Source organism: Crocodylus siamensis, chromosome 4, assembly GCF_052110815.1.
Source record: "Crocodylus siamensis isolate JL-2025a chromosome 4, ASM5211081v1, whole genome shotgun sequence".
NCBI classification, from domain to species: domain Eukaryota; kingdom Metazoa; phylum Chordata; order Crocodylia; family Crocodylidae; genus Crocodylus; species Crocodylus siamensis.
This window is the reverse complement of record NC_143398.1, coordinates 48,600,395-48,624,360: the sequence shown is the minus strand read 5'-3', so window position 1 is coordinate 48,624,360 and position 23,966 is coordinate 48,600,395. Positions and strand designations below refer to the sequence as shown.

Genomic DNA, 23,966 nt, shown 5'->3' with positions numbered 1-23,966 from the left:
CAGCACCATCACAGATGGGGCTCAGGAGTTTCTGGACAGAGGCTTTGCCTTGGTCCCTGTCAGGACTGGGAGCATGATGCTGGGCAGGCTGTGGGTGAGCAGGTAGCTTGACCTAGTGCATAAGCTCAGGCTCCCAGGGAAGGCTGCAGGCTCAGTGCTACAGAGAAGCCACTTGAAGCTCCCTTCCTCAGCCAGGTCTGCGAGAATCACCCACTTCCACTGGCCAAGCCTGGATCAGCCTCGCAACAGCTGAATGTGCAGAGCCCAGCTAGCAGGAGACCAACGAGATTGGCCATGAACCATGGAGCCACCCCATCTGTCCGTTCCTCCCTAGGGATGCATCTCCACCATGCTGTACCCCTCACAGCCAAGGTAGGGAGCTCTGAGCAGCTTCTTTGTTGCTTGGAGCCCACGGTCCACCTCTCCCCAGGAGCCAGAGCCTGTGCACTAGGCTTCATGCTCCCAGTCTCAGAAGGGACCAAGGTGAAGCCTCTCTCCAGCAGCTCCTGAGCCCTGCCCATGATACTACTAGTGCAACTGGAGCCTCCAAAGAGATGTGAGGGGCTGGCAGGTCCCCACATGGCACAGCACAGCACCTCCATATGTCCTCCTTTGCTGGGCACTAACTGTGAGCCAATGCTATTGAGCAGTAGGAACGAGCTACTGTACAGTAGCTTGTTGCTACTGCACAGTAGCATTGGAAAAAAACCATGTGGGGAAGGTACCAAATTACTACACAGTAACAACCGTGCAGTCTGCCACTCATTTAGATGTGGCCAATATGACTGCAGTATAACACCTGCACAAAAGGCGAATGCAATTTTGGACTGCATTAATAGAAGTACTAGGTGTAAGACAGGAGTGGTGATACTACCTCTTTACTCAGCATTTGTTAGACCTCATCTAGAGATTTGTGTGTAGCTTTGTAAAAGGTCATGAAGAAGTTGCAGACGTTCCCAAAGTGAGCAAGAAAAATGATAAGAGGTTTGGAAAACAAGCCATATGAGAAGGGGTTGAAGGAAATAGGAATGTTCAGTTTGTGGAAAAGGCACATAAGAGGGAACATGACAGCAGTGAAGGGCTATAACAAAGAAAAAGGAGAACACCTCTCCTTTCTTGTGACAGAGAGCAGGATACGGACCACTGGCTTGAAGTTGCAACAAAGTAGATTTAGATTGGGTATCAGGAAAAACTTCTTCACCAATAGAAGAGTGAATCAATGGGACAGACTTCCTAGGGAAGTTGTGGAATGTCTATCATTGGAGGTGTTCAAGAAGAGGTCGAGTAAGCATTGGCCAGGGATGATTTAGGACTGGCTACGCCTATGCTATGATACAAGGATTTTCCATGCTTATGGGCTTCACTGGTTGCCAGATGGGGCTGGGAAGTAATTATTTTCTCCCTCCTGTTGCTACGTGTGTCAGGGTGGTGGGGTTTGTTTTGGGTGGGGGGGAGGGAAGCTGTTTTGTTTTCTTTTTGGGGGGGGGTTGCCTTCTTTAGAAGCATTGGGTGTTGACTGCAGCCAAGGCCAGATATTTTGACTGGATTGTACCACTGCTTCTGCAAGGACTAAAATCTAGAGGTTCCTGGTTAAAGGGTCTCGCTCATCCACTCAAGACCACATTGCCACTTTTGGGGTCAGGAACGCTTTTTACCCTATGATTGATCTGGTATGGACCATGCCCTGTAGTGGTTAGGGGAGGAACGGGGGGCTTCTTCTTTGGGTCTCATTGAGCTTGAGTATTTTAACAATCCTTGCAGCAGCAGGGCACTGACTGCCATTTATCTGTGGCAAGTTAGGATGCTATGTCTTGTGGTTTTGTGACTGGATTGACTCTAGTTTTAGTATTAAGTTAGAGAAGGATTTGAATAGGATGGTTTGAATAGGGAGGATCCTGCCTCAGGATGGGGATTGAACTAGATAACCTCCAGAGGTCCCATCCCGCCCTACTTTTCTGTGATTCTATTATCTCTTTCAGTATCAGTGGCGGAATAAAACACAAGGCTTTGTCATTCAACATGAATTATGTTCCAAGTGTGATCCAAAAAAAACCAAAGTGTGATTGAAAAAACAAAACAAATATCATAGGAGTTGTTTGAAATATTAGCCTACATATTTTCATCAGCCACACTGAAATAATTTTAACTTAAGATATATGCCACAATTAAAGAACAGTTATCTATTACTCTGAGATGCCCTCCCCACTTCCATTCTTCGGGCATGCCTAGGCTATCAAAAGACCTTGCCAGGGAGTGTTCCAGTGAAGCATGACACTCCTGCTCCATGCACACTATACCCCAAAATGGACTTACTATGGCCATCTGTAGTGTAGTATGATTACATGCCATAAGCTCTCTATCTTAGATGAGTTCCATTGGAGTGCACCGCCTCCAATAAGAGGCCACATTTCATCCATTTTAGTTTGTAGTGTGTGCAGACTAGCTGTGCCATGCTTCACTGTGGTGGTCCTTAGCACTATAGCTTAACAGGGTGAACAGACATTTGTGTTTGCCCAGCTTCCCTATAAAATTGGTTGTTGAAAAAACAATCAATCGTGGGAGAATGTCCTTTTCTCTGTGTCCTCCTTCATTAAAAAATTATCCTTCAGCAACGTTGGTTACATTGGCTTCTTCCTCCTTAATCCATGGGAAACATGAACTCTGCCAATCTTTTTCTTGGTGCAGTTTCTATGCTGGCTCAGCTTGATTGGCTGACATGTTCAAAAGGTCAGAGTGAGCCAATGCTTTCCCCCTCTCATACATCCATGGATAAGGAGTGGCAGCCCAGTAACAGCTGCTCTTCCTGCACTGTGGCCCATAATGCAGGTAACCCATGCAAGAGAATGTGCCTCACCCCTCATTAATTCTCTATGCAGATGCAAAGGGCAGATTCTGACTGAGCACTGAATGCAGACCCAGGACTCCAGAATTAAACCTATTTACATATAGTTACATACTACCTAAAGAGCAGATATGGCACTAAAGCTACTGCCAACTATCAGAAAGAATCCTGTATTTCACAGTTGTTATTATAACTGATACCAAATCTTTTAAATGATATGAATGCTGTGAATGCTGTCTGACCTTGAGTGAAAAGAAAACCACACAGGAAGATGTTCCATCTCAGAGTGCATCTAGAAGTATCTGAAAATACTTTGTTCATTTAAACTATGAAATGGTTTGGAACTTCCCTAATTTCCTTATTAAAACAAAGAACACACAAGCAGTACCCAAAAATCTTAATGCTGAGAGCTCTTTCCTTTACAATGGGCTGATTTGCCATACAAAGTGGAGGGCCAGCAGCTTTTGGGTTTGGATTCACTGTGGTTCTCCAAAAATGTACCTGTCAGCATAAAACAGCCACTTCTGACTAAAAGACCAACACCATGAAGAACACCAGCATTATGTTCTACAATTTGTGCCACGCTGTACATATGAACTGCCCAAAATGTTTCCACATGACCATGCTCGCTTGTGCCAGTGCCATTCTGAGACGTTAAGAACCACTTACGGTAAAGAAGCTGGTTAGAGCTACTGTACACTAATAAATGTTAAGGCAAAACCAAATTATTATGATCATCTTCCTGTAGGCCCTAGAATTTGACCAGGACTATTTAAGTGGCCATGATGTATAATTTAAGGACAAAATAAACTAAAATACTTTGCATAGTGATTAATGTTTGGAAGGGTGCCTCTTCAGACGCTTTAGCTTGCCACAGCACTCACTCAGTGACCAAATTCTGTCTAGTACAGAGAAGAAGGAGCGTGTTTTGAAGATTTAAAAGCTTGGCCTATTTCTAGGAAAAGCATGAATATCAATGAAAGCCCTGAAAAACCTACAGCTAGGCTATTTTGTGGTGAAAATGAAATCTTACAGCATGATTGGCCACATTGGCTCCAGATACTATGGCGATAAGGGCAGAGTAAAAACCTTCGTAGTTCAGAACAGTACCCAAAAGAAGAAAGACTAATAGATATCCTCCCTTCGAGCCCTACCCATGACCAGATGACCCCTTGGTCACATTTTAAAATCTACAAAAGTGTTTCATTGGGAATACCTACTAATAAATAATGTTCAGGTCACTGGTTGCCAGATAATAAAAGCTAAAAGGGCAAATTCAAACCCAGTTTCCCCAGCTGCCACAGTCTGACAGTAGAAGCCAGGTTTCCACAGGCAATACATATAGAGGCTTTCTATGTTCCAGGGTTCATGAGTATACTATTCTGAGATTCTGAGAATCTTTCACTGTTGTCCACTAAAATGGGAGCATATTGGGGCTCTGGAGAACTGCACGAGGTGCTCACCCTATTAGTTACCTATCACAAAGCCTACTAGATAATCTTTTCATTAATTCTTTGACTGTAGTAGTTATACTGTCTTATGAAACTCAGACAAAAAGGAAGAACCCTGATTTGCACACTGTGCAGTGAAGGGGTGGGGGCAAGGGGACACAGGAAATGGTAATTTTTTAGTGGGACATGAAAAACAAATATATAATTACACATAATAGTATGGTAGTAACAATAATGCTGCTATAGAAAGCAATATACAGTTGTACAGTCTTTTTTTCCTCTTATACGTAATGAAGACAACAGAGGAAAACTGTGATAGAAATCCATATATCAAAAGATGCTAACACTAGGTATGACTCATATTCCACCCTCAAAGTTTTCTTAATGTCAATGTAAACTTTCAGGTCAAAATATCAAGCTCATTTTTTAGTAAAGGAAGCTTACCAGTAAATCCATAACAGCCATAGCTGTGTAGCATATTTAAAAATGTGGCCACTTTTAGGATCTTGATTCTGTGAACATGTAAGCATATAAGAAACCTTAAAATAGATGTAAACATCTTCCTTTATGCACCAAATTGTGAAAATGCTAACCTACTTGGTGAGATAAGTTAACTTCATTGTGACAGTTCCACTGTTCAGCAATAGCTGTTCCACCTTAGTATCATACATGTAAGTGTAAGTCAAACATATTTTCGTTCTACAATAGAAATGCTGTAACAGACTGAATTTTACAAAATATAAAAGTGCAGATGAGCAGAGGGACATTTTCTTCCTGGTATTCATAAAAAGTACTTTTCTCTTAATAACCAGTTATAAAAAGCACGTTAGAGGGAAACTGTGACCAAGGATATATGCACATTCAAACATCCCAGTGACTTCACAACCCACTGGAGCTTTCCTCTTGTGCTTACCATGATGTCACAAGAATCCCTGGATACATGACCTTAGCAGTATATATAGCTCACAGCTATCTCTACAGTTCTCTCCATTATTCTTTATCCCCAACTCTAAAACTAACTTTAGCTAACTCAAAAATGAAATATTTTGATTTATGACAAAAAGGTTACTTAGGGAAGTTGGATACTAAATTGTTCAGTGGAATCTTTATCCTTTGATTATGTAGTTGGCTGAACAAAAGCATTTTGATTCATTCTGTTCCAATTTAATTCCCGTTTGCAACTGACCCAACAGCTGACCCATTTTTATGCTTAGTATCCCCAGGAAAACAAAAAATACAGTGATACTTGTTAATCATGACATTTCATATTTCATGTTCCAAGCTTTTGGTTTCACAAAGAAGTCAGAACAAAAGTTATGCAAACATATGAAAGCTTGCCATATTCTCTTAGTAAAAGCCAACGTTAAAATTGTTTCACTTCTACTGCAAGTAAATCTGGTCATTTTTATATTACAATAAAGTGAAAATGAACTATACTTTGGACTTTATAAATAGCTTTGTATTACAGCTTAATGTAATGGGGGCTGTAAAATGATGTCTTCCTTTTTTTCCTTTTGCACATATTTTGATTTCTTTTATTCTGGGCTTGGATTACCTTATTTTATATTTTGCTGAAATGGATGCTCTTCTATTTACTTCTTGTTGTGAAAACACTAAGATAATGGGTATCTGATATATTTTCACATGATCCTATACAATTTCCATATATTTTATTTTGACATTCAATTAGAAAAAATAGAAATAAGCCTTTTCAAAATGCCCAGACAAAAACTCAACATACAAACAAAACTTTTAATTCCAAAACTGATTCAGAATACATTGTAATTACTGACCATTGCAGAATTATTTCTGCAATGAACTGAACCAAAAACCCAGATCTAAACACAATGGTGACTGAAAATCCACCTCTGAGTTTGGGACATGGATCTGTCTTTAGCACGTATAAACTTTGTGTGTGCATGAATGCATGAGAGGAAGAGAAAGGGTTCCCAGGTTGGCATCCAAAGTTAGTGCCAAAGGAACTCACTTTATATCACAGAAATCAAAACTGTTTTGAACACGATATAAATTGTAGTAAATGTTAACACTATCCGTAACTGGCCTACAATGTGCAATGTAAAATTTATCCATATGCAGATATAAGATCTGTTAATACTGTCCATAGCCCTGGCATACAATGGTTTGGTTTTCTCATTTCAAATGCTAAAATCTTTGATACCCAGTGTGGAATCATTCACCCTGATGCCTATAGTGAAACAGATAAAAAAGGGCAGAACCAGATATCAGAACCAGTATGTGTGCATGCGTATTTATGTTCATTACATTGTGAGGCAGAGCAAGTGTTTCTTTGCCTCCTTGATCTGCAGGTTCAGTGGTGATTTTCATGTTGGTTTGAGTATATACTCAGTGGTGACCCAGTCAGTTCCCAAATGAGGAACTGGAGAGATATATGCTTCTGTCTTGGACTCCATAAAAAAAAGCCCTGGCCCATATGCTATTTCCAGATTGTTGGTGGATTACTTTCATTGGATTTTTCCTGTAAGGAAAAAAAAGCTGTTGTGCCAACTGTAAAATGCCAGAAACTGGCCCACTTTCATACAGACAATCATAGGGGTGGGGTCATAAGCCAATGGGCCAAAGGGAGGGAATGGGTAAAAGGTAAAAACACATCAAAACTGGTCACAGGCAACTGGTGAGGGAGAAGGGAGGGGCAGGTGCCCCCCCGAGATTGGCCCCCAACTCAGCACCACTCAGGATGGGGCAGATTTTGCATCCTGGGCCAGCAGTGTGTTGTGGTGGGGCACTAAGCTGCAGCACAGAAATATAGGAGTGAATATGGGGCTTTTGATCCACCCCAGGCCTGCCCACAAATTGTGACCCCCCCCAACCCCCAACTCTGGAGGCACCAGTCACCCCTGATTGTGGTAACATACATTCAGCATCTTCATTTCTCTAGAGGTGTCCCAAAAGAAGCCTTTAAGTTCTAAGAGTGCTCAGACAGCAGCCTGCAGCTGCCCCCAAGTCTGAGTTCAGCTCCTTCGGTCCACAGTCCTGGCTGACCAAGGCAGAGGGATCTCCAGCACAGCTGCACACTCCAGGTCCAATGTGCACACTGCTCACTCTTCCCCTTACTCCAGCCTCAAGCTTCCTCTTCCTTTTTCCCTTGCCCTCCACCTGCCCTTGTTCTTCCTACTGTTACACACATTACATTAACAGATTCACAGAGGTTTAGGGCTGGAATGGACCTCGTGAGATCATTGGGTCCAGCCCCCCTGCTCTTGGCAGGAAAGACTGCTAGGGCCAAATAACTCCAGCAAAGTGTGCGTCCAGTCTCCTTTTGAAGATCTCCATGGTAGGTACCTGCCACCCCTCTGGGAGTCTGTTCTAGAGTCTGGTCACATGAACCGTGAATAAGTTTTTCTTTATATCCAGCCTGAAACCTTCTTCTAGGAGTTTATGACCATTGCTCCTGGTTTTGCTGTGGGGTGCTCTGGTGAATAGTTGTTCACCTAGCCCCTGATGCTCTCCCCTGATATATTTGCCACCAAATCCTCCCAAAGTCTTCTCTTTTCCAGGCTGTGTAATTCATATTACACTCTTATTTTCACATGTCCCATACATTAGTAGCTTCATAGTCCATTGCTAGAAGTAGTTGATTGCAGCTGATCAGTCAACAAGATTGTGACCACTTTTGTTAAAAAAAGGACTGACCCAGTGCCATTCTCACTTCACATTACAGGGCTCAGAGGGTGCACATCACTCTGAAATGCTTATATTTTGCTTGCTTTTTGCATATTTTGACTTGTTGTGGATGCAGGAATTTATTAACATGCATTGTAAAGTGAGTAAGCAGAAGTTCAGTACACTGCTATCCTTTTCCACATTTCAACTCTTTTCTCTCTGTGTTTGCCAGTTTTGGCCCTTTTTTGTGCAGATTGTCCCTGGATTTTGCCTAACCTTTCTTGTTTCTGTTAGGGCCCAGTATAGCAAGCAGTACTGAATCAAGCAGCAGTTTGGTGCAAAACTACTCAATCATTAGAAGGGATATGTGGCAGTGTAGATATTTTAGCTTTTACATTTTTTATCACACCAAGGCTATTTTTTTCTTTCTTTTTCACTCTTATTATTAGCCTTTTTATAGAAAATTGGCTTACCAAGAATTTATGAATTAGTAAGTCTATTATAATGATGAATGGTAATTACCATTTAAATCCTGAGTCATTCATCAGCTTGTTCACCATATGTCAGGTGACACAAGAGTGCCTGAATACTTGTCTGGTAAGTATTTCTCAAAAGATTGTTATATTTGTCTGAACTTTAGACCCATATGCCAAATACTGGCTAATAAAAATAATGATTAAAAAAAACAGTTTGGCAGGTTATTTAAGCGGGGGGGGGGAAGCGACAGTGAGATAAGAGACATCAGTTCTAGTGACACAAATGTATATATTGTTTTTAATTTAAGGAGGATAAACAAGGCTTTTGTGATATTTTGGAGACAAAAAACCACATGATATATGTATGCAAAAGTATTTGTTGGAGGCTTGTTTTCTAAAATAATAGTTAGTGAGCTGCTGAGTCTTTCAGCACAGTACACAAGAGCAAATCCTACCCATATGGATACCACCCACAAGTTATTGCCGTCATTAGGGCTAGGTACAGACATTCAAAAAGCCCAAGACAAAATTAATCTAAGTTACACGGTATTCAATAAGTGGAGTAGTTTACAATAATAGCAAATAGTACACACATTTGCCTCTGGGGAGGATGGGGAGAGGGGCAGGGCACAAATCTTAGACCAACTTCTAGCATTTTTAAACCAGTCTATGTGTACCAAATTTCTGTTCTGTTACGGGTATAGATTAGTTTCTTATCACTTATACTGGTAAAAGTGTAATGTATATACCTGGCCTAAATGTTCATTTCTGAACATTAAACAAGTGGCTGGGTGCTATCAAGATCCTAATAAACAGGCACCCACATTACAAATCCTGCATTTTGTTTAACCCTACCTAACTGGCATCCTTGCTGGCAGTCTTAGAAAAGGAACAAAAACTTAAATGGACATAGTGACCAAACTACCACAAACTAGTAGATATTGGCCCCCAATATCAAAACTTAGATGTGCTAGTGAGACAGTATAGAGATGATTTCACTGTAGCTTCCAGTGTCATACATTTTGTCTGGGTGAATGGAGAATTTCTGTCTGCAGAGTTCTTAGTCAATCATCTTTCACAAGCACAAAATAATAAAAAAAGGGAATCCATTTGGGTTCTTCCTAGAAAAACCTTCCTTTCCGGTTTGAGTAAAATTATATTAACAGGAATGGGTGCACATTATGCATCAAGTGATAAAGATTCCAAGGGAAAAGTTAACATTAATGATTATAACTTTGACTATTTCTTTTCGTTTTGACATACCATATCTATCGTAGGCTTAACAGTTCATAAACTGAAGCTAACTTTCTGAATGATAATTTAATTCTTGAAATGTAACTATAGAGTAGGAAGAAAATACTGAGATATTAATCCTGGCAGCAGATAGCAATGCTAGAACCAGAAGCTTAATGGTGCTGAGCTGAATGGAACATAACAAGTCAGCTATCCTAACAAAATACAGTCTTTGTCTCTCAGTGGGTTAGGAATGCTCTCCCAGCGTAAGCATCTGAACATGGGAGAACATAAAGTAACAGTTAAACTGAGTAATGTTGCATAACTAAGCTGCAGGGGTTTTGTTCAGCTTTCTAGCAGAGTATAAAATCTGTGATTATTGTTTTAATCAAAGGTCTGATAGTCTATCAATGCCCTATTTTCCTGATCTAGTTGCAGTTGTAGTGAGTTTTTTTTATTATTACATCTACCTCTTCAAAATATGTATTGCTATTTTATAGTCATAGATGTGTAAAAAAAAGACTAGATGTTCAGACATTTCTACTAGGCCCTGTGTCTCTGTATAGTGGACCAGGCCAACCCCTGGGTCTAATACATAAAAACCACTGAAAAATTCAGAGCCAAATTTTGAAGAACATTTTTCCAACACAGATTTCTTCCTGGTCTGTCCTTCATCACATATGGCTCTGCATCATTCTTTGAGACTGTTTCTAAAAGGTATAAAACAACACAATATAAATCTATTTTCTGTAGATTTTAAGTTGCCTATAGAAAAGTAAGTTCAGAAATGGCTTTACACTACAGCACGGACAACAGACTACGACTCTCCCAAAATGAATTACAAACCTGATAAATGTAACAAACACTTCTATACCAAATCTAGGAAAAAATAATGTGGCAATCAGGTGAATTCGTTTCCCACAAAACTAAAAGAAAAAGTCCTGAATGGTGGTATCACTTCTTGGCCTCTTGTGGGCTAAGATCAAGTGTATTCTTATATATAGGGACACAGAGCTAAAGATTCCCACTGATGCTTCACATTGGAGGCCCCAGTCTTCCAAAGGCTGCCTCTGTATGTCAGCATGTGAAGTTGATTTTTCCCAGCTGACGCTGGGCTAAAGTTTCTTGGAAGCATTTGGGGTGGAGATGTGCCAGACAACCTTAAAAAATAAATCAGTTACAAGTGAACCAGGGCAACCCCCAGGGCCCAGAGGTAGGGCGGGTGTTTTGCTACATGCATTACTAATTAACTGTGAAAAGTTCTGAGCGGTCCCAACATTTTTTTGTGAGTACCAGCTACCATTTATAAAAAAGGTCATAAAAAGAAGGTAAAAACACAGCTTCAATAACTGAAATTAAACATACCAAAGTTTTGGAAAACATCATTTTGGGGATTTTTAATTTTATTTTTAACCTAATGTGATGCTTTGTGTCAGATGCAGTGCTCCTTATCATAACTCATCTGGCATAACCCAGAGTGATGCAACATTTTTATAATGCTTATTTCTTTTTCTTTTCCCCCAATAATTTTTTCCAGACAAAAATTACTTCAATCTGTGGCAGGGGGGAAGCCTTTGGACTCAGTCCTAACTAGCCAAAACTTAACCTGCAATTAGGAGTCTTGGATCACTGGGAAAAATAGGTATTCTTTGCTCTACCTAGAGGTTCATGTTACAGTAGGCAGTGAATATTCCAGACCGAGCACATTCTTAATTCAAGGGTCTCAAGAGAAAGTTGGAATTGTGCTAGAGGAGCTTGCTTTTAGCTTACAGAAGAAAAAAAATCATAGTTTTCATGTGTTTTTAAAGCAGATTGAGAGACTGGAAAGTCTTAAATAAGTCTGGTCAATAGTACATACGTTAATTGTAAAGTCTCCTTAATATCTAAATGTGGAATGATCTGGAGTTCAGAGCCTCCACGACAGGATCAATACATTTCATGGGGCTTTCTGACCCTGTCCCATAGTTTTGCAAGCAAACGCTTACATTTTTAATAGAATTTTGCTGTAAGAGGTTTTTTTCTTTAGATTTAGCAACTGAAAGACACATACCAATATATTATAAAGAAAGATTTCTTTATACTGCAAATATCCAGTAATTCTAGGTATACCCAGTTATTCTAGAAGGACTGACCACTTGTTGTTCAAAGAGAATACTGCTCAGTGTAAAAGAGTAGGAAAAAAATCCAGTTTCTTTCTATAAATGACTTCACTGGAGTGGCATGTATGCAATGGGGTGCAGGAGGGGAGCACAAAAGGACTCATTTTTATGTATGATTGTAGATTACGTGTATGATTAATAATTACCACACAGAGGAAAAAATTGGGATTGAAGTCAGACTGAACCAGTGAATTATTCTCTGACTTTTACAGCTCATTGTCTCTCTTGTGCCTCTGTCCACTCATTTGGTAAACTGGATGAAAAGCAGGACCAGATAGAAAACATTCCTAATCCAAAATGATAGAAAATAATGTAGTAATATACACAACCTTTATTTGTGGACTTGGGAATTATGGAGACAGTGGCCTAACTCCTTTCTCCGTTCCACTTGAACTGCATAGGACCAGAAAATAATGGGGGCAGCAGTAGTTTTTAGTTCACTTGTATGCTCCTCAACCTAGAGCCAGCTGAAGACACAGTAACTTCTCTAATTTAAAGCTATGCAAGCATCTTATGATCACTGGGGGGTGGGGGGAGGGTGTTAAACTACCTTGCTTCCATTGCAATATCCCTTTTCCCAAGGATTATTAGGCAGCAGTACAAAGCAGATTTAGTAGAATGAAGGATTAGGACCTATAACACCATATTGTTGTCTATCACGTATTTATCTTCAAGCATTCAGGAACATCCCAGAAAGTTAGGGCACATCCACACACACACACACACACACACACACACATTGTTTATACACATATAAAATGTGTTTGTATCTGTATATATATATTACATGCACATGTACAGTGTATTTGCTTGGCATTTTTAATAAAATATAAAACAACAACATTAATACCACTACTATTGCTACAGCTAACGCTAAAACAAACATAAAAGCCAGTCTTCAGTGAAAAGCAGATGGTGGCCCTAAACTTAGCTTTCCTGAGTAAGACAATGAGAAAATAGAGGGTGAAAGCAGAATTTAAGTTAGATTAAGATTTATCCCGAAGACGTACAATAGTCAAGTTCAACAAAGGAGATTAGTTTTGTGAAATTTCTTAATGGTAAATTAAAGAAGAAACAGATTTGACTGGCTTTTAAAATATTCTTCTCTTTTTTGTGTCCCTTTGCTTTGTCAGAGACCATTCCAATATTTTCTAAGTAATCAGCAAAGTCATACAAGTTTATTTTGTAAGTACCAGATGCAAAAGATCACATTAGAAATAGATGACTGATATATTTTAAGGATCCATTAAGTTACCTGTTACATAGTGCATGTAGTGGTGTATATGAGCCATGAAGTTAAGATCTGTGGGAGAAATAAAAACTAGAAGAATACAAAGGTTGATTTGTTCATTGAACTTCCAGTACTATTTAAAAGAAAATAGACTTAATAGTAACCTGCTGTTTGGTTGCAAGGTGGGTATGATTTTCCTTAAGATATATTAGTGGAAATAAGATTAATTCCATTGAAATCAATGGATTTACACCATTGTTACTGGGATCAGAACGAAACTCTGACAGCTTATCATTTTGTTTAAAATGGAGTAGTAGTTACAGGAAAAAGCAAAGAAAATATTCAAAGCCCCAGTTTGCTAGATTTATTATGGTATATGTAAACAGTAGCACATGAGTCTGCTAGGAATATGAAGGGGAAAACATCCTGGAAATTAATATTATTTATGATGACCTGACCCACTGTTATATTATCCACCAAAAGTAAAGGATTTAAATTGAAGAACTGACATGGACAGTTTCTAGACCTTGACTTTTTCTGGTAAGGAGATAGTCCCCTTATGTGGAGGGGACTATTACTAAGATTCTGTAGTTATCCTCTGCACTGAATGAAAAAAATATTCATGCCTTTAGGGGCTGTGGGTCCTTGCTGTGATTTACATAACTTACTGTGAGCTGGCATGGCAGACGCCAATTATAGAGAACTTTGGAACTACTCTACCTGTAGCTCCCAGTGGAAGCCATGTTTCTGTTGTATTAAATCTGTACAGAAATGACAATGGGGGGAAAGGAAAAAAAAATAAATGGTGCTCTGAACGTTATAAGTAAACCTTTGGGAACAACAATATATGTACTGTGGTGCAAGTGATAATGCAATTTTGCTTAGCATTGCAAAGAACATCCAAACCAAAGCAAAGTCATAAAAATGGAAATCCAAAATAGGGAGTACAGCTGTAACGTAGATCTGCCTTCTGCAGCCACTGTGGTTTAGTCAGCCAGCAATCTAGAAAGTTGAAATGTTTCTTTTATGTCTTTTTTTCCCTTTTTTTTTTTTTGGCTTGGTAAGGAAAATAGGTCTAGGTAAAAAGAATAATCATAATTTACGGTGGTGTCATATATACAGGGCAAGGCAAGGAATTAAGTATATCAATCTGAATGGAATGTTTGCTGGACAGTTATTCAAAGGCATTAGGAATTAGCAATTTTATTATTCAGCACACAAATCATTTTAATAATATTCCAAAAATCTAGTTGCCAAATTTAAGGTTAGTTTCAATATCAAAACCTGACCAGCAGAAATAGCAGCATATTGCTTCCCTGCTCCTGAAAAAAAGATTCTCTTCTCCTCTCCCCCTCGCTCCTGCTGCCTTACCAGTTGGAGACAGGGTAGAAGCTGCCTTTTATTTTTGTGCTAAACAAAAGCATATAAATATCTTTTAAAAAAGCTTGCAGTTTGGTACTGAAAGGATGTAAGGAAAGAGAGACAAAAAGCACCAAGTTCTCTCTGGGTGTGTACAAATGTTCTCTGCCCCCGATCTATGATCACACAGCTTACTTTAAGCCATGTGACTGTAGATAAGGAGTGGCACATACAGGTGTCCAGAGATGCCAGGAGCCTCGTGGGAACCAGGTGTAAGTAACTCAGGGTGGGAGGGCAGGTGGGAGGGATCAGGGGAAGGGCTAGTGGGTCTGCAGAAAGGTTTGCAGGACCAGGTGGGAGGCAAGAGGAAAGTGAGAATGGTTCAGGTGGTTGGAGGGTTGGGAGGCTGAAAATAAGTTGGTGAGGGTCAAGAAGTAGGGCTGTAGTGAGTGGCTGTTATAAGTGGCTGGACTTTCTCAGCATCCAGAATACACACAGGTATTTGATGGATTGGGTTAAGCCATTCCTGTTCTAAGTTAGTTCACTTACTAAGGTGAACTAATTTATATTGGATACTCCATTTTTGGCCTGATTTAAAACACCCGCATGTTTGCACAGATGGGCATTTAGATTCACTGAACCCTAGTTAAGTCAATCTAAATGTGTTGTCTGTGTGTACCCTCTGCCTCAGGTGGTGGCTGCTACAATGCTATTTAAAGGAAACTAGCATGGGACAGAGAGGAACACAAATTGCACAACAGACTGGTCTTCGGCCCTTGCTAAGTCTTTACCCCTCTGCAGCTGCCATTGCAAAAAAAAATATGCTGCTTCCCTTGGATTACAAATAGTTAATTTCTGCTATTTAAGTTGCTTGCTCCTTTGCCCAGCCTTTATGCTGAATTTAGCACATGCCCATTTGATATCAGTGTATTTCAAGGGTTTCCAGTATTGTCAAGGGTGCTGTTTCTCCCCTCTCTCTGCAATGAGGTTTCTAACTCTGACACACAGCAAATTCATCTCTACCTCCCTGTATGCTTTATAACATTTGGAGGAGTTATTTAATCCTTTGGTCTTTCACAATAATAAGAAAACACCCAAAACAAAGAAGTTATATGACTTACCTAAGGTCATAGTGTGAATCCTTGTCAGTGTCAGAAAAATGGTTCATGCAACATTCAGACATGTTATTCCTTGTTAGACTGTTATGTCTCATATATGCTGTTCCCCAGGCCTGATGCAAAGTCCTGTAGAGACACCAAAATGCGTACTGTTAAATTCCAGCAAGTGCAGACACCTAGATCAGTCCTGTGGAGCTATGCTTATACTACACGGAAGTGATTGTAGGTTGTTACTAGTGTTTCAGGGAGAAGTGAATATAGCTGCTTGTGTGTACCAGCAGGCGTTAGCATCAGGACTTTTCTGAATAGCAAGAATAAAGATGACAAGTATGGGTTCTCCATTCTTGTGTACTGCTTTGACTATGGTAGTCTGCTGTACATAGCAAAAGAGAAGGTGATTTTCAACTGTTCATCTCTTACCATTGCACTCAGTATTTGTTTCAAACTTTCCAGTTTGTTTTAACATGATCAACAGGAATCTGGGTTTTCCTTGATAAAAAAAAGCAAATTCTCTGATAAAAGCCCCAAAATAGCAATTAAAATGAAAGGCCACATATACACAGGTGTCAGTCAAACATGTTTTGTTGTTATATTTACAATTTTAAAGCAATTTGGAAAGCTATCAATCACTATTCTAATATTATAAAAGCCTAAGTCTGTCTTTCTGTCTGTCTGTCCATAATACTTTATTCGCGCTCTGATTGGCTGATGGAAACAGCCAATCAGAGTGCTCCAAGCATGGGGGAGCACTGCCATGATTCCAAAGCCGCTCTGAGGACCGGACAGAGAGTGGGGGAGCCGAGGTGCTGCTTGCAGAGGCTGGGGTGGGGGTGCCACTTGCAAGGACCAGGGTGGGAGAGCCGAGGCCAGCAGCTCTGGCCTCAGCTCCCTCATCCCGGTCCCCGCAAGAGGCAGAACAGTGGTAGCATAGGGTGCTAGGTAGCAGCACTCCATCCCAGCCCCCACCCTCCCTGGCACCCCTCCCCATCATTCTCAACAGGCAATCAGCTAGCAATAAAATAAATTCTAAATACCTATAAATTTTGGTATTTGATTTCGGATTTTGATTTTGGATTTTATCATGGAAAATCAGAGCTCCCCCTGCCCCCTTACTTCACCAAGTTGCAGGTCCACATCCCTCAATCCCCACTCACAGCCCCCTGCCCCTGCCAGTGCTCCTTACTTCCTGCATTGCCCCCTGGCCCTGCTGGTGCCCCTCATTACCTGCCCCTCACAGTCCCTCCAGCCCTGCTGGTGCCCCTCATCCCCCATGCACAGCCCCTTGCACCCCCCCCCAGGCTTGCTGAAGGGGGCTCTCAGCTGCCAGGGTTAGGGGGCCTGGGACCCAGGTCCACAGCTTGCTGCCTGCCTGCTGCAGGCTTGGGTAGGGGTGGGACTGGCACTGTGCACACTCCTGGAGGTCAGAGAGACCCATGCCCCTAGATCTATGCACAGGGTGGGGGAAAACACGGGCTGCTCTCTGCAGGCATGGGCTTCCCACCCTACTGCCCTCCCCCCCCCCCGGGGCCCCTGCAGCCCAGTGGATGCAAGCTAGTGCTGCAAAGAACAGCAGTGTTGCCCGGGAAGCTTTTTGCTGCTGTGAATGCTGTGCTGCCCTAGCCCCAGGGGACAGCAGCAGGGTGGGGAGCCTGAGCCTGCAGCAGGCAGCGTGTCTCATCCCGACCCTATGCACAGATCTGGGGGACATGGGTCTGCATGCAGCAGCAGGGAGCCAGACCTATCCCTCTGCCCCCCAGACAAGCCATTTGTGCTCCATCTCACTCCCCGCCAAGGCCCTGCGGCCATGCATTGTGGCCTTGGGCCCCAAGACCCATGCACTGGCTGGCTGGCAGCAGCCCGAGTCCCAGCCCCAGCCCTACCAACTCCCTCCCTCCCTCTCTATAGGAGCCTCAATTCACTGCCTCCCACCCTGCTACTTTCTTGCTGCAGCTGTTTTCCAGGCTGCCTGGTGGCCGTGTGCATACGCACGCACATGGTATCCTCTGCCTGACACAGAAAACCCGAATCCCTGCTGCAAAAAATTGAAATCTTAACTCGGGAAGTTATAACCAAGAATTTGCAATTCACCCTCCATTTGCGTTTTCAGAGTTTAAGTAGTAAGAGATTAAAGGAGGTAAGAGAAGTATCCGTTTTACAAACTATTGCCTCCCCTGAAAGCACTGGAAATGAGAAGAAAAATTCAATGGAAGCCCTACTCCATGGATCATATTTTGTGAATTGTGTGGCAGAATAAGCCAACGAGAGCAGAATCATTCAATTAACTAAGTATCTACAGGGAAGGGGTTCTGGAAAACTTGCAAATGGGCTAGCATATGCCCTAGTCAACAGGGCTGGGGCCAGCATTCCAAAATGCTTTTAGTAAGTCAAGGCACACATTTTGTCTATTAACTTTCTTAATAAAATTCAGTATGGCTATAATTATAGATTTAATTTTAACAAAAGTTACATGCATTGTATTCACTGAATTGCAGGTGCTGCCCTATAAATATCATTTACTATTTTAAATGAAAAGGGGGAATTTTTAACTATTAAACATTTTAATTGCTATTTAAAAAATTAAACACCCTTTTATAACAACTGGCACATTTTCACAAATCTCCATTTTTTCTGTTTCTCTCAAGCTGATTTGAAAGTTACTATCTTGAATATCATCTAGTGTTTATGCATTAGTCAAAGTGATCTTTGCAGAATACCAACGTCTAGCAAAGGCAAAAGAAAATAATTTTATAGAGTGTTTTTGCATATATTATTAAGATTCATGTCTTGATTTTTTCCCTTATAAATAGTGTCCCAAAGATCGGTGATATCTACTGTGTTAAGTGTTGGGTTCAAGAGATTAAGGGCAATGACTGGCATCTGGTTCACTTTTATTTCCATCTCTGTGCAACCTCACATCGCTATACATCTGTTTTGTTGATTCAGAAGAGCACTTGAGATGCTTTACAGTTGATTTTGACAAGTGCTACAATTTGATATGGGTAGATAATTCTTGCTGAGATGATTTCAAAAGTACAGAAATTATAATTTTGAGTAGATATTACCTTTCTTTATGATCAGAATTTTCATGTAATATACTGTGCACTTAAGCTTCTTAATCACATTTCCCTTTTTTAAAACATTACATTCTTTTCATCTAATCTAGTAAAGTATCACACATTAAAATATTGTTCTAAATATATCTTGTTTTTTTCTGTGCTGTGGACAGCTCATATAAAACCCACTTTTAAAAATGTTCACTCCTAACCTTCTCCCCAAAACTATTTGGTTTGGAATTTAATTAAGCAGTAAGACAGGCCAGACTGTATGGAAGGGCTGATTAATGCACACCTCGGGTGCATTTCACCTCATGCTTCCAGCACATCTGAGGTGTGGATTAATCAGCACAACCGCTTAGTCCAGAGTGGCTTGGTATGATTATAAAACAGGCATTTGCAAAAATAAAAAATAAAACAACATATTCTTATGCTATGTGAAATCATTTGTTGAGATGGATTTTTCAAAATAAGTCTGAAATTCAAAGGAAATCTAACGTATTATAGATTTTCGAACAAATATTTTATTAAATAATGCAAAAAGAATTCAATCCTGGAGGGCTTTCTGGTTTTGTAGTAGCTTTTGTACCTCCCCATGCTATTTTTTTAATCTTCTCCTTCTTGCCTCATATCCTTTTTTCCTATCCTATGTATCTCTCATATATATTCTGTACCTATCAGAGTATAGGCTTTGGCTAGTCTTTTTTCCTGCACTGTCCATATGCTATTTAGCATTTATAAACATGGGATTGGAAGTTGCTCTTTGTTACATCAACATAAAGCCAGGGCACCCTCATTGAACATGCAATGGAGTTAATACTAGCTTTATGCTTGTTTAATTGACATCTTCAGCAGCCCTTAAATTGGAGGATTTGGGCAGCAAGTCCTGACAAAGCACTTGAGAGCAAAATAGTGTAAAACAGTTTCAGAATCAATGCACAAAAGATGGGATAATGCCACTACTACATGCCCTTTCTTCTACCAATACAGGAGCACTGACTCTGCACCAGATCCATATGGTAGATGTAGATGTTTTTGGTAGAACAAGGATTCAAGGTGTGTTTTGTTCAGCACTGTGTATCCTGTTCTTGTGACCTGCCAGCTCACAAATGCACATGAGGAAGTTAATATTTCAGGCAGAGGTAACTTCTGCTCAGTGCCTGACTGCGTTTCCCCTCATGGGGCAGGATTCAAAGTCCATCGAAGTGCTTTGGCCATTGGAGATGGTGTGTTGCACCAAAAGCAGCAGTGATATTCCAAGGGCTTTGCTGCCAGGGGAGAAGAGGAACTTGGCCCATTCCTTGCATGGGGGTCCCATACCAAGCAGAGCTCAGGCACCTCTATTAATTGTCTGTGGCTTGTTGGGCTTCAGTGAATGCCCTGCTTTGCCTCTTTTCCAAGGCCTCAGTGCATTAACCCTTTGAAAATAGAATTTTGAGTTTAAAGTAGTGGAGCTTCTGGAGAAGATTTTTTTTTTCTTAATTTTTTTAAAAATGTTCTCTCAAGAGGAGAGAATATAGCCTGGAGTTCTTAAAATACCATAGGAAACTAAAAGCTATTCAACTGTGGAGGAGTGTGCAGGCTCCCTGAGGAACAAAATAGACGAGCAGAAGGGAGAGAAGTGTCTGGAGTAAGTGACTGAGGGAGAGGGAAACAAGCAGCAAAAATAACACAGTAGGGCTGCAGCTAATAAATAGGATGAAGCAGAGGGAATTTAAAGAGGGGGTAGAGAGTACGTCTAAAAAAGGAGATGATGATTAGAGAGGCAGATGTGAAGGGTGGGGATGGGAATTCTAAAAAGCCCAGATTCCCATTCAACATAAAAAGTGAAAATCTGAAACTGCAACCTCTGCTCAAGGGATTATTTACTGATGCAAGTAGACACGCTGAAGTCTTCTATTCATGTCGGTCTGCAGGGCTGAGCCTATATTTATGAGAATTTTGCATCCTATTTAATTGTGTTTGTAACACCCACACACACTTGGGTTGTGTATGGTAAAGTGCATGCATTTGTTTGTTGTGTAATGTGTGTGTGTGTGTGTGTTTCAACGTGGGCAAGATGGCCCTTGTTGTTCTGGCCATGTGTTCTGCACATGGAAATCTGGGGCTTGTATCTCGACAAAATACGTAAAATCCTCTGGCCTCATTGGCCAGAGGAAGCAGAAGATTCTCCAGGCAGATGGAGTAAGGAAAAGGCCAGAGCATGGCACTCCCTAATTCGACAAGGCTTGGGTGGTGTCACACCAGGTATATAAAAACAACTCAAGTAAGGTTTTTCTTTCTTTCTCCTGAGGCTGATAAGAGCTGCACAGCTGAATTGGTAACCAGAAAAACTGCTCCCCATAGGAGAGCACCCCCCCTGTTCACTGGAGAGGCAAGCAAAATCTATGTGAACAGAAAGCCTCAGGTACAGGGAGAAAAAGTCTGTTTTGGAGCTTAAGACCCGTTTGCTTCCTCTGTGCACCCCTGTTTTTGTTTTTTTTTAAGTGGGATTATACTATGGGGTATTAATCTCTGGAGGAGCCTTGCTAGGAATGGGGTTCTGGCATTTACTGGCCGCATGGGCCTGGCTCCATCTGCTATGTAATTGTAGTGTCTTAGCATAGTGGTATAGCTGAGACTGGATGTCCAGGCAGCACCCATAGGCCTGGGCCCTTTTTGATGTTTCACTGCTATTGCGTTTCAGGCTAGCTGCGTGGCTGAACCCCAGTCATATGTTTGGCCAGCAGATTTGGGCCAAGATGAAGCCTGGCATGGCTTAAGCCAGGGTGAGACCTGGCGCTTCTTGTTGTTGATCCAGGCCTCAATGCAATGTAGGACTGCCCAGCTTTTTCTGCCCATTTCAGGCCCATTGAAATAGGTTTGAGCCTCCTTTTCTCCCTTTTTTGTAGTCTATGTCACAACCAAGTGGTGTGGCTGGGCACTAGTTGTAGTTCAGGCCCAACCCAAGACTTGACCTTTCCTTTGAGTTCTTTTGCAGTTTTCTGCCCAGCAGAGCTGGGATTGGCACTTGAAATGTTGAGGTGCAGTATGCTGATGAAAACCACGGTTAACCCCTCAAAGCCATCATATGGAAGTGGAGATCAGTGGTCTGCCAATTCTCCAGGAGCAACGGATCCCCTTGCAACACAGAAGGACCCAGGCTCCTGAGCAGCCCCCCATGGAGCACTGATCTCAAGGGACAGCTCATAGGACTCTCTCGCCAGCCCATTGCTGAAGGGCAGGTATAGGGGTGCAGGCCCCTGGAACTACCTGTTGGGCAGCCCCAAGCCCCAGACTGTCTGGTTACAGGTGCAGTCTCTGCCAAGAAGGTGCCACCTATAGACTTCGCTTTGTAGTGAATAGTGTTTTAAAATTATATTTAGTGTTTTCTTTGGGGGGGTGGGGTTCTATTCTCTGTACTAAATTTGGGTTTTTGTGTTTGCACTGCTTGTGAGGAGGGGGTTTTGTTTATATGGGATGCCCCAGCAAATTTAGTGCTCCCAAATTTCTGGGTGGGGGTTTGAGCAACTGATATAATTTATGGGGTACCCTGAAATGTGAAACTGGCCCTTTTTGCTGCCAACTGGTACCTGGCAGAAGGGTTACATGTTCTTCTTTATGTCATTGCTCTATTCTATGGCTACACGTCCTATTGATTTTCACTTCTTTTAATTATAGAGTTACCTTTTAATATAAAGTTAAAATGTGTGTTTAAAGCTTACTGCCCCCATGTTTAACAGATCACATTAGCTGATCCCAAGACAGGAAAAGAAATAAAACAAAAAATACTCTTTATATTTTGTAATAGAAGATATAGATCTGCTCCTGCTAAGCATATACACAATAGTTATTGCTACACAAAGAGCATTTGGACTAAGTTCTTTAGGTCTTTAAACCAAGAAAAAATGCAAGGCCCAGACACAATTTTTTATTTAGTTTTTAATATTTTGGTTTAACTCCTGCTGTTAGTTGGTATAAAGTAAATACTGATATTTTAGTTGTAAAATTAACAACATATTCTTTTTCAGCCTTTCTGTAAGGCCGGATTCTTCAACCTTTACTCATGTGAATAGGCTCATATAGCATATAGCTCCACTGAGTTATGGGAGCATTCAGATGAGTAAGGAATGCTTGGGGGAGTGAGAGTTTGCAGGATCCATTCCATAAATAGCAAAGCAAAAGAAAATAAGGTAATTCATGCAGAGCTAGTGATATATATCCATGGCTACTCACAAAGTTTCCTCTAGTGTTACATTTGTATTCATATATGTCAAAAATGCAATGTTATTTCTTTTTAAAATAAATTGGAAGCACAAGTCTGTGGTGTATGATTATTTTATTAACTGATAAATCAGCTAGGGCTCTCAAGGGCATGGAGGAAACATATTTATTTAATTTACAAATAAACCCATCCTTTGTTAGAAATATGCATTATGCTAACTCATTCTGATACTTAGACATGGTTAAGTATTTTCTCAAGAGGTAAACAAAAAAAAGGACTTGTTCATTTTTGTTTCCCCCTGCCCAAACTAAGGGCATTCACAATATAAACTCACCCATTAATGTAAGAAAGTATTGATAGGAGTGGTGCTTCTCACAATTGTATGGCTAATATTTTCAGATGCTGTATCCTAGCTATAGGCATAGAGATATGACATTAAGGTTGCAAAAGACTAATAGGACCCCCAAGATAAGGCCATTTATGTCCCAGTCCATCAATGAGTTCAACCTAGGCAGATTTCTGCACCATTTAGAGTTTCATTTCTTTCAAATTAAAACCCTGAATTGGAACGTTTGATCCATATGTAATAGTGTTATATAGAGTGAAGTCAATCTTAAGTGTCCAACAAAACATGCTACCTTACTAGAAACGATCTAACAAAAATGGTGTAGAGCTGTACTTGGTGTATTTGAGGATATTTGAACTAGAATGGAAAAATAAACCATGGCAGAATTCAGACCTGTGAGAGGGCATCTCCTTTGGCTGGCAGGTTATCTAATAATTAACTACACTACTGTATGTGGTTTCACAATATGATACAAGCCTCTTGCTGCCGCATTGGCAGATACACAAGTACTTTGGGGTGGGAGTAGTGTAAGAATCTGAATAAAAATAGGATCCAATGAAAGTTTTGTTTCAATGACAAACCACATGCTCTTATAGAAGCTGTAAGACTTGAGAGCTACTTAGTGAGAGCATTCTTATGTCTTTAAAACACTCATAAAAGAGGGTTATTTCATAATTATCCATTATGGAGAGGAAAAAAAAAACCTTGCACAATTATGGAATAACTCTTTCTTTCTATCTTCTCTTAGCTGTAGAATCCTAATATAAGTTTGTGTTTCACTGAATTATTTCCTGTTTAAAATTGCTGAAAATGCCAGTCTTCTTTTTAGTCTCTTCCTGAGTACCCCAATTT

General features: G+C 40.7%; 1 protein-coding gene across 1 annotated transcript in view; it reads right to left on the bottom strand.

Annotated features, from left to right (window-relative positions):
* The window catches only part of LOC149865702 (uncharacterized), a 93,720-nt gene that overhangs the window by 13,998 nt on the left and 55,756 nt on the right, over positions 1–23,966 (bottom strand). The window contains exon 2 of the mRNA XM_090042244.1: positions 15,515–15,637. Within this exon, the coding sequence (XP_089898370.1) occupies positions 15,515–15,637 (123 nt within the window). The remainder of the gene's footprint in view (positions 1–15,514; positions 15,638–23,966) is intronic.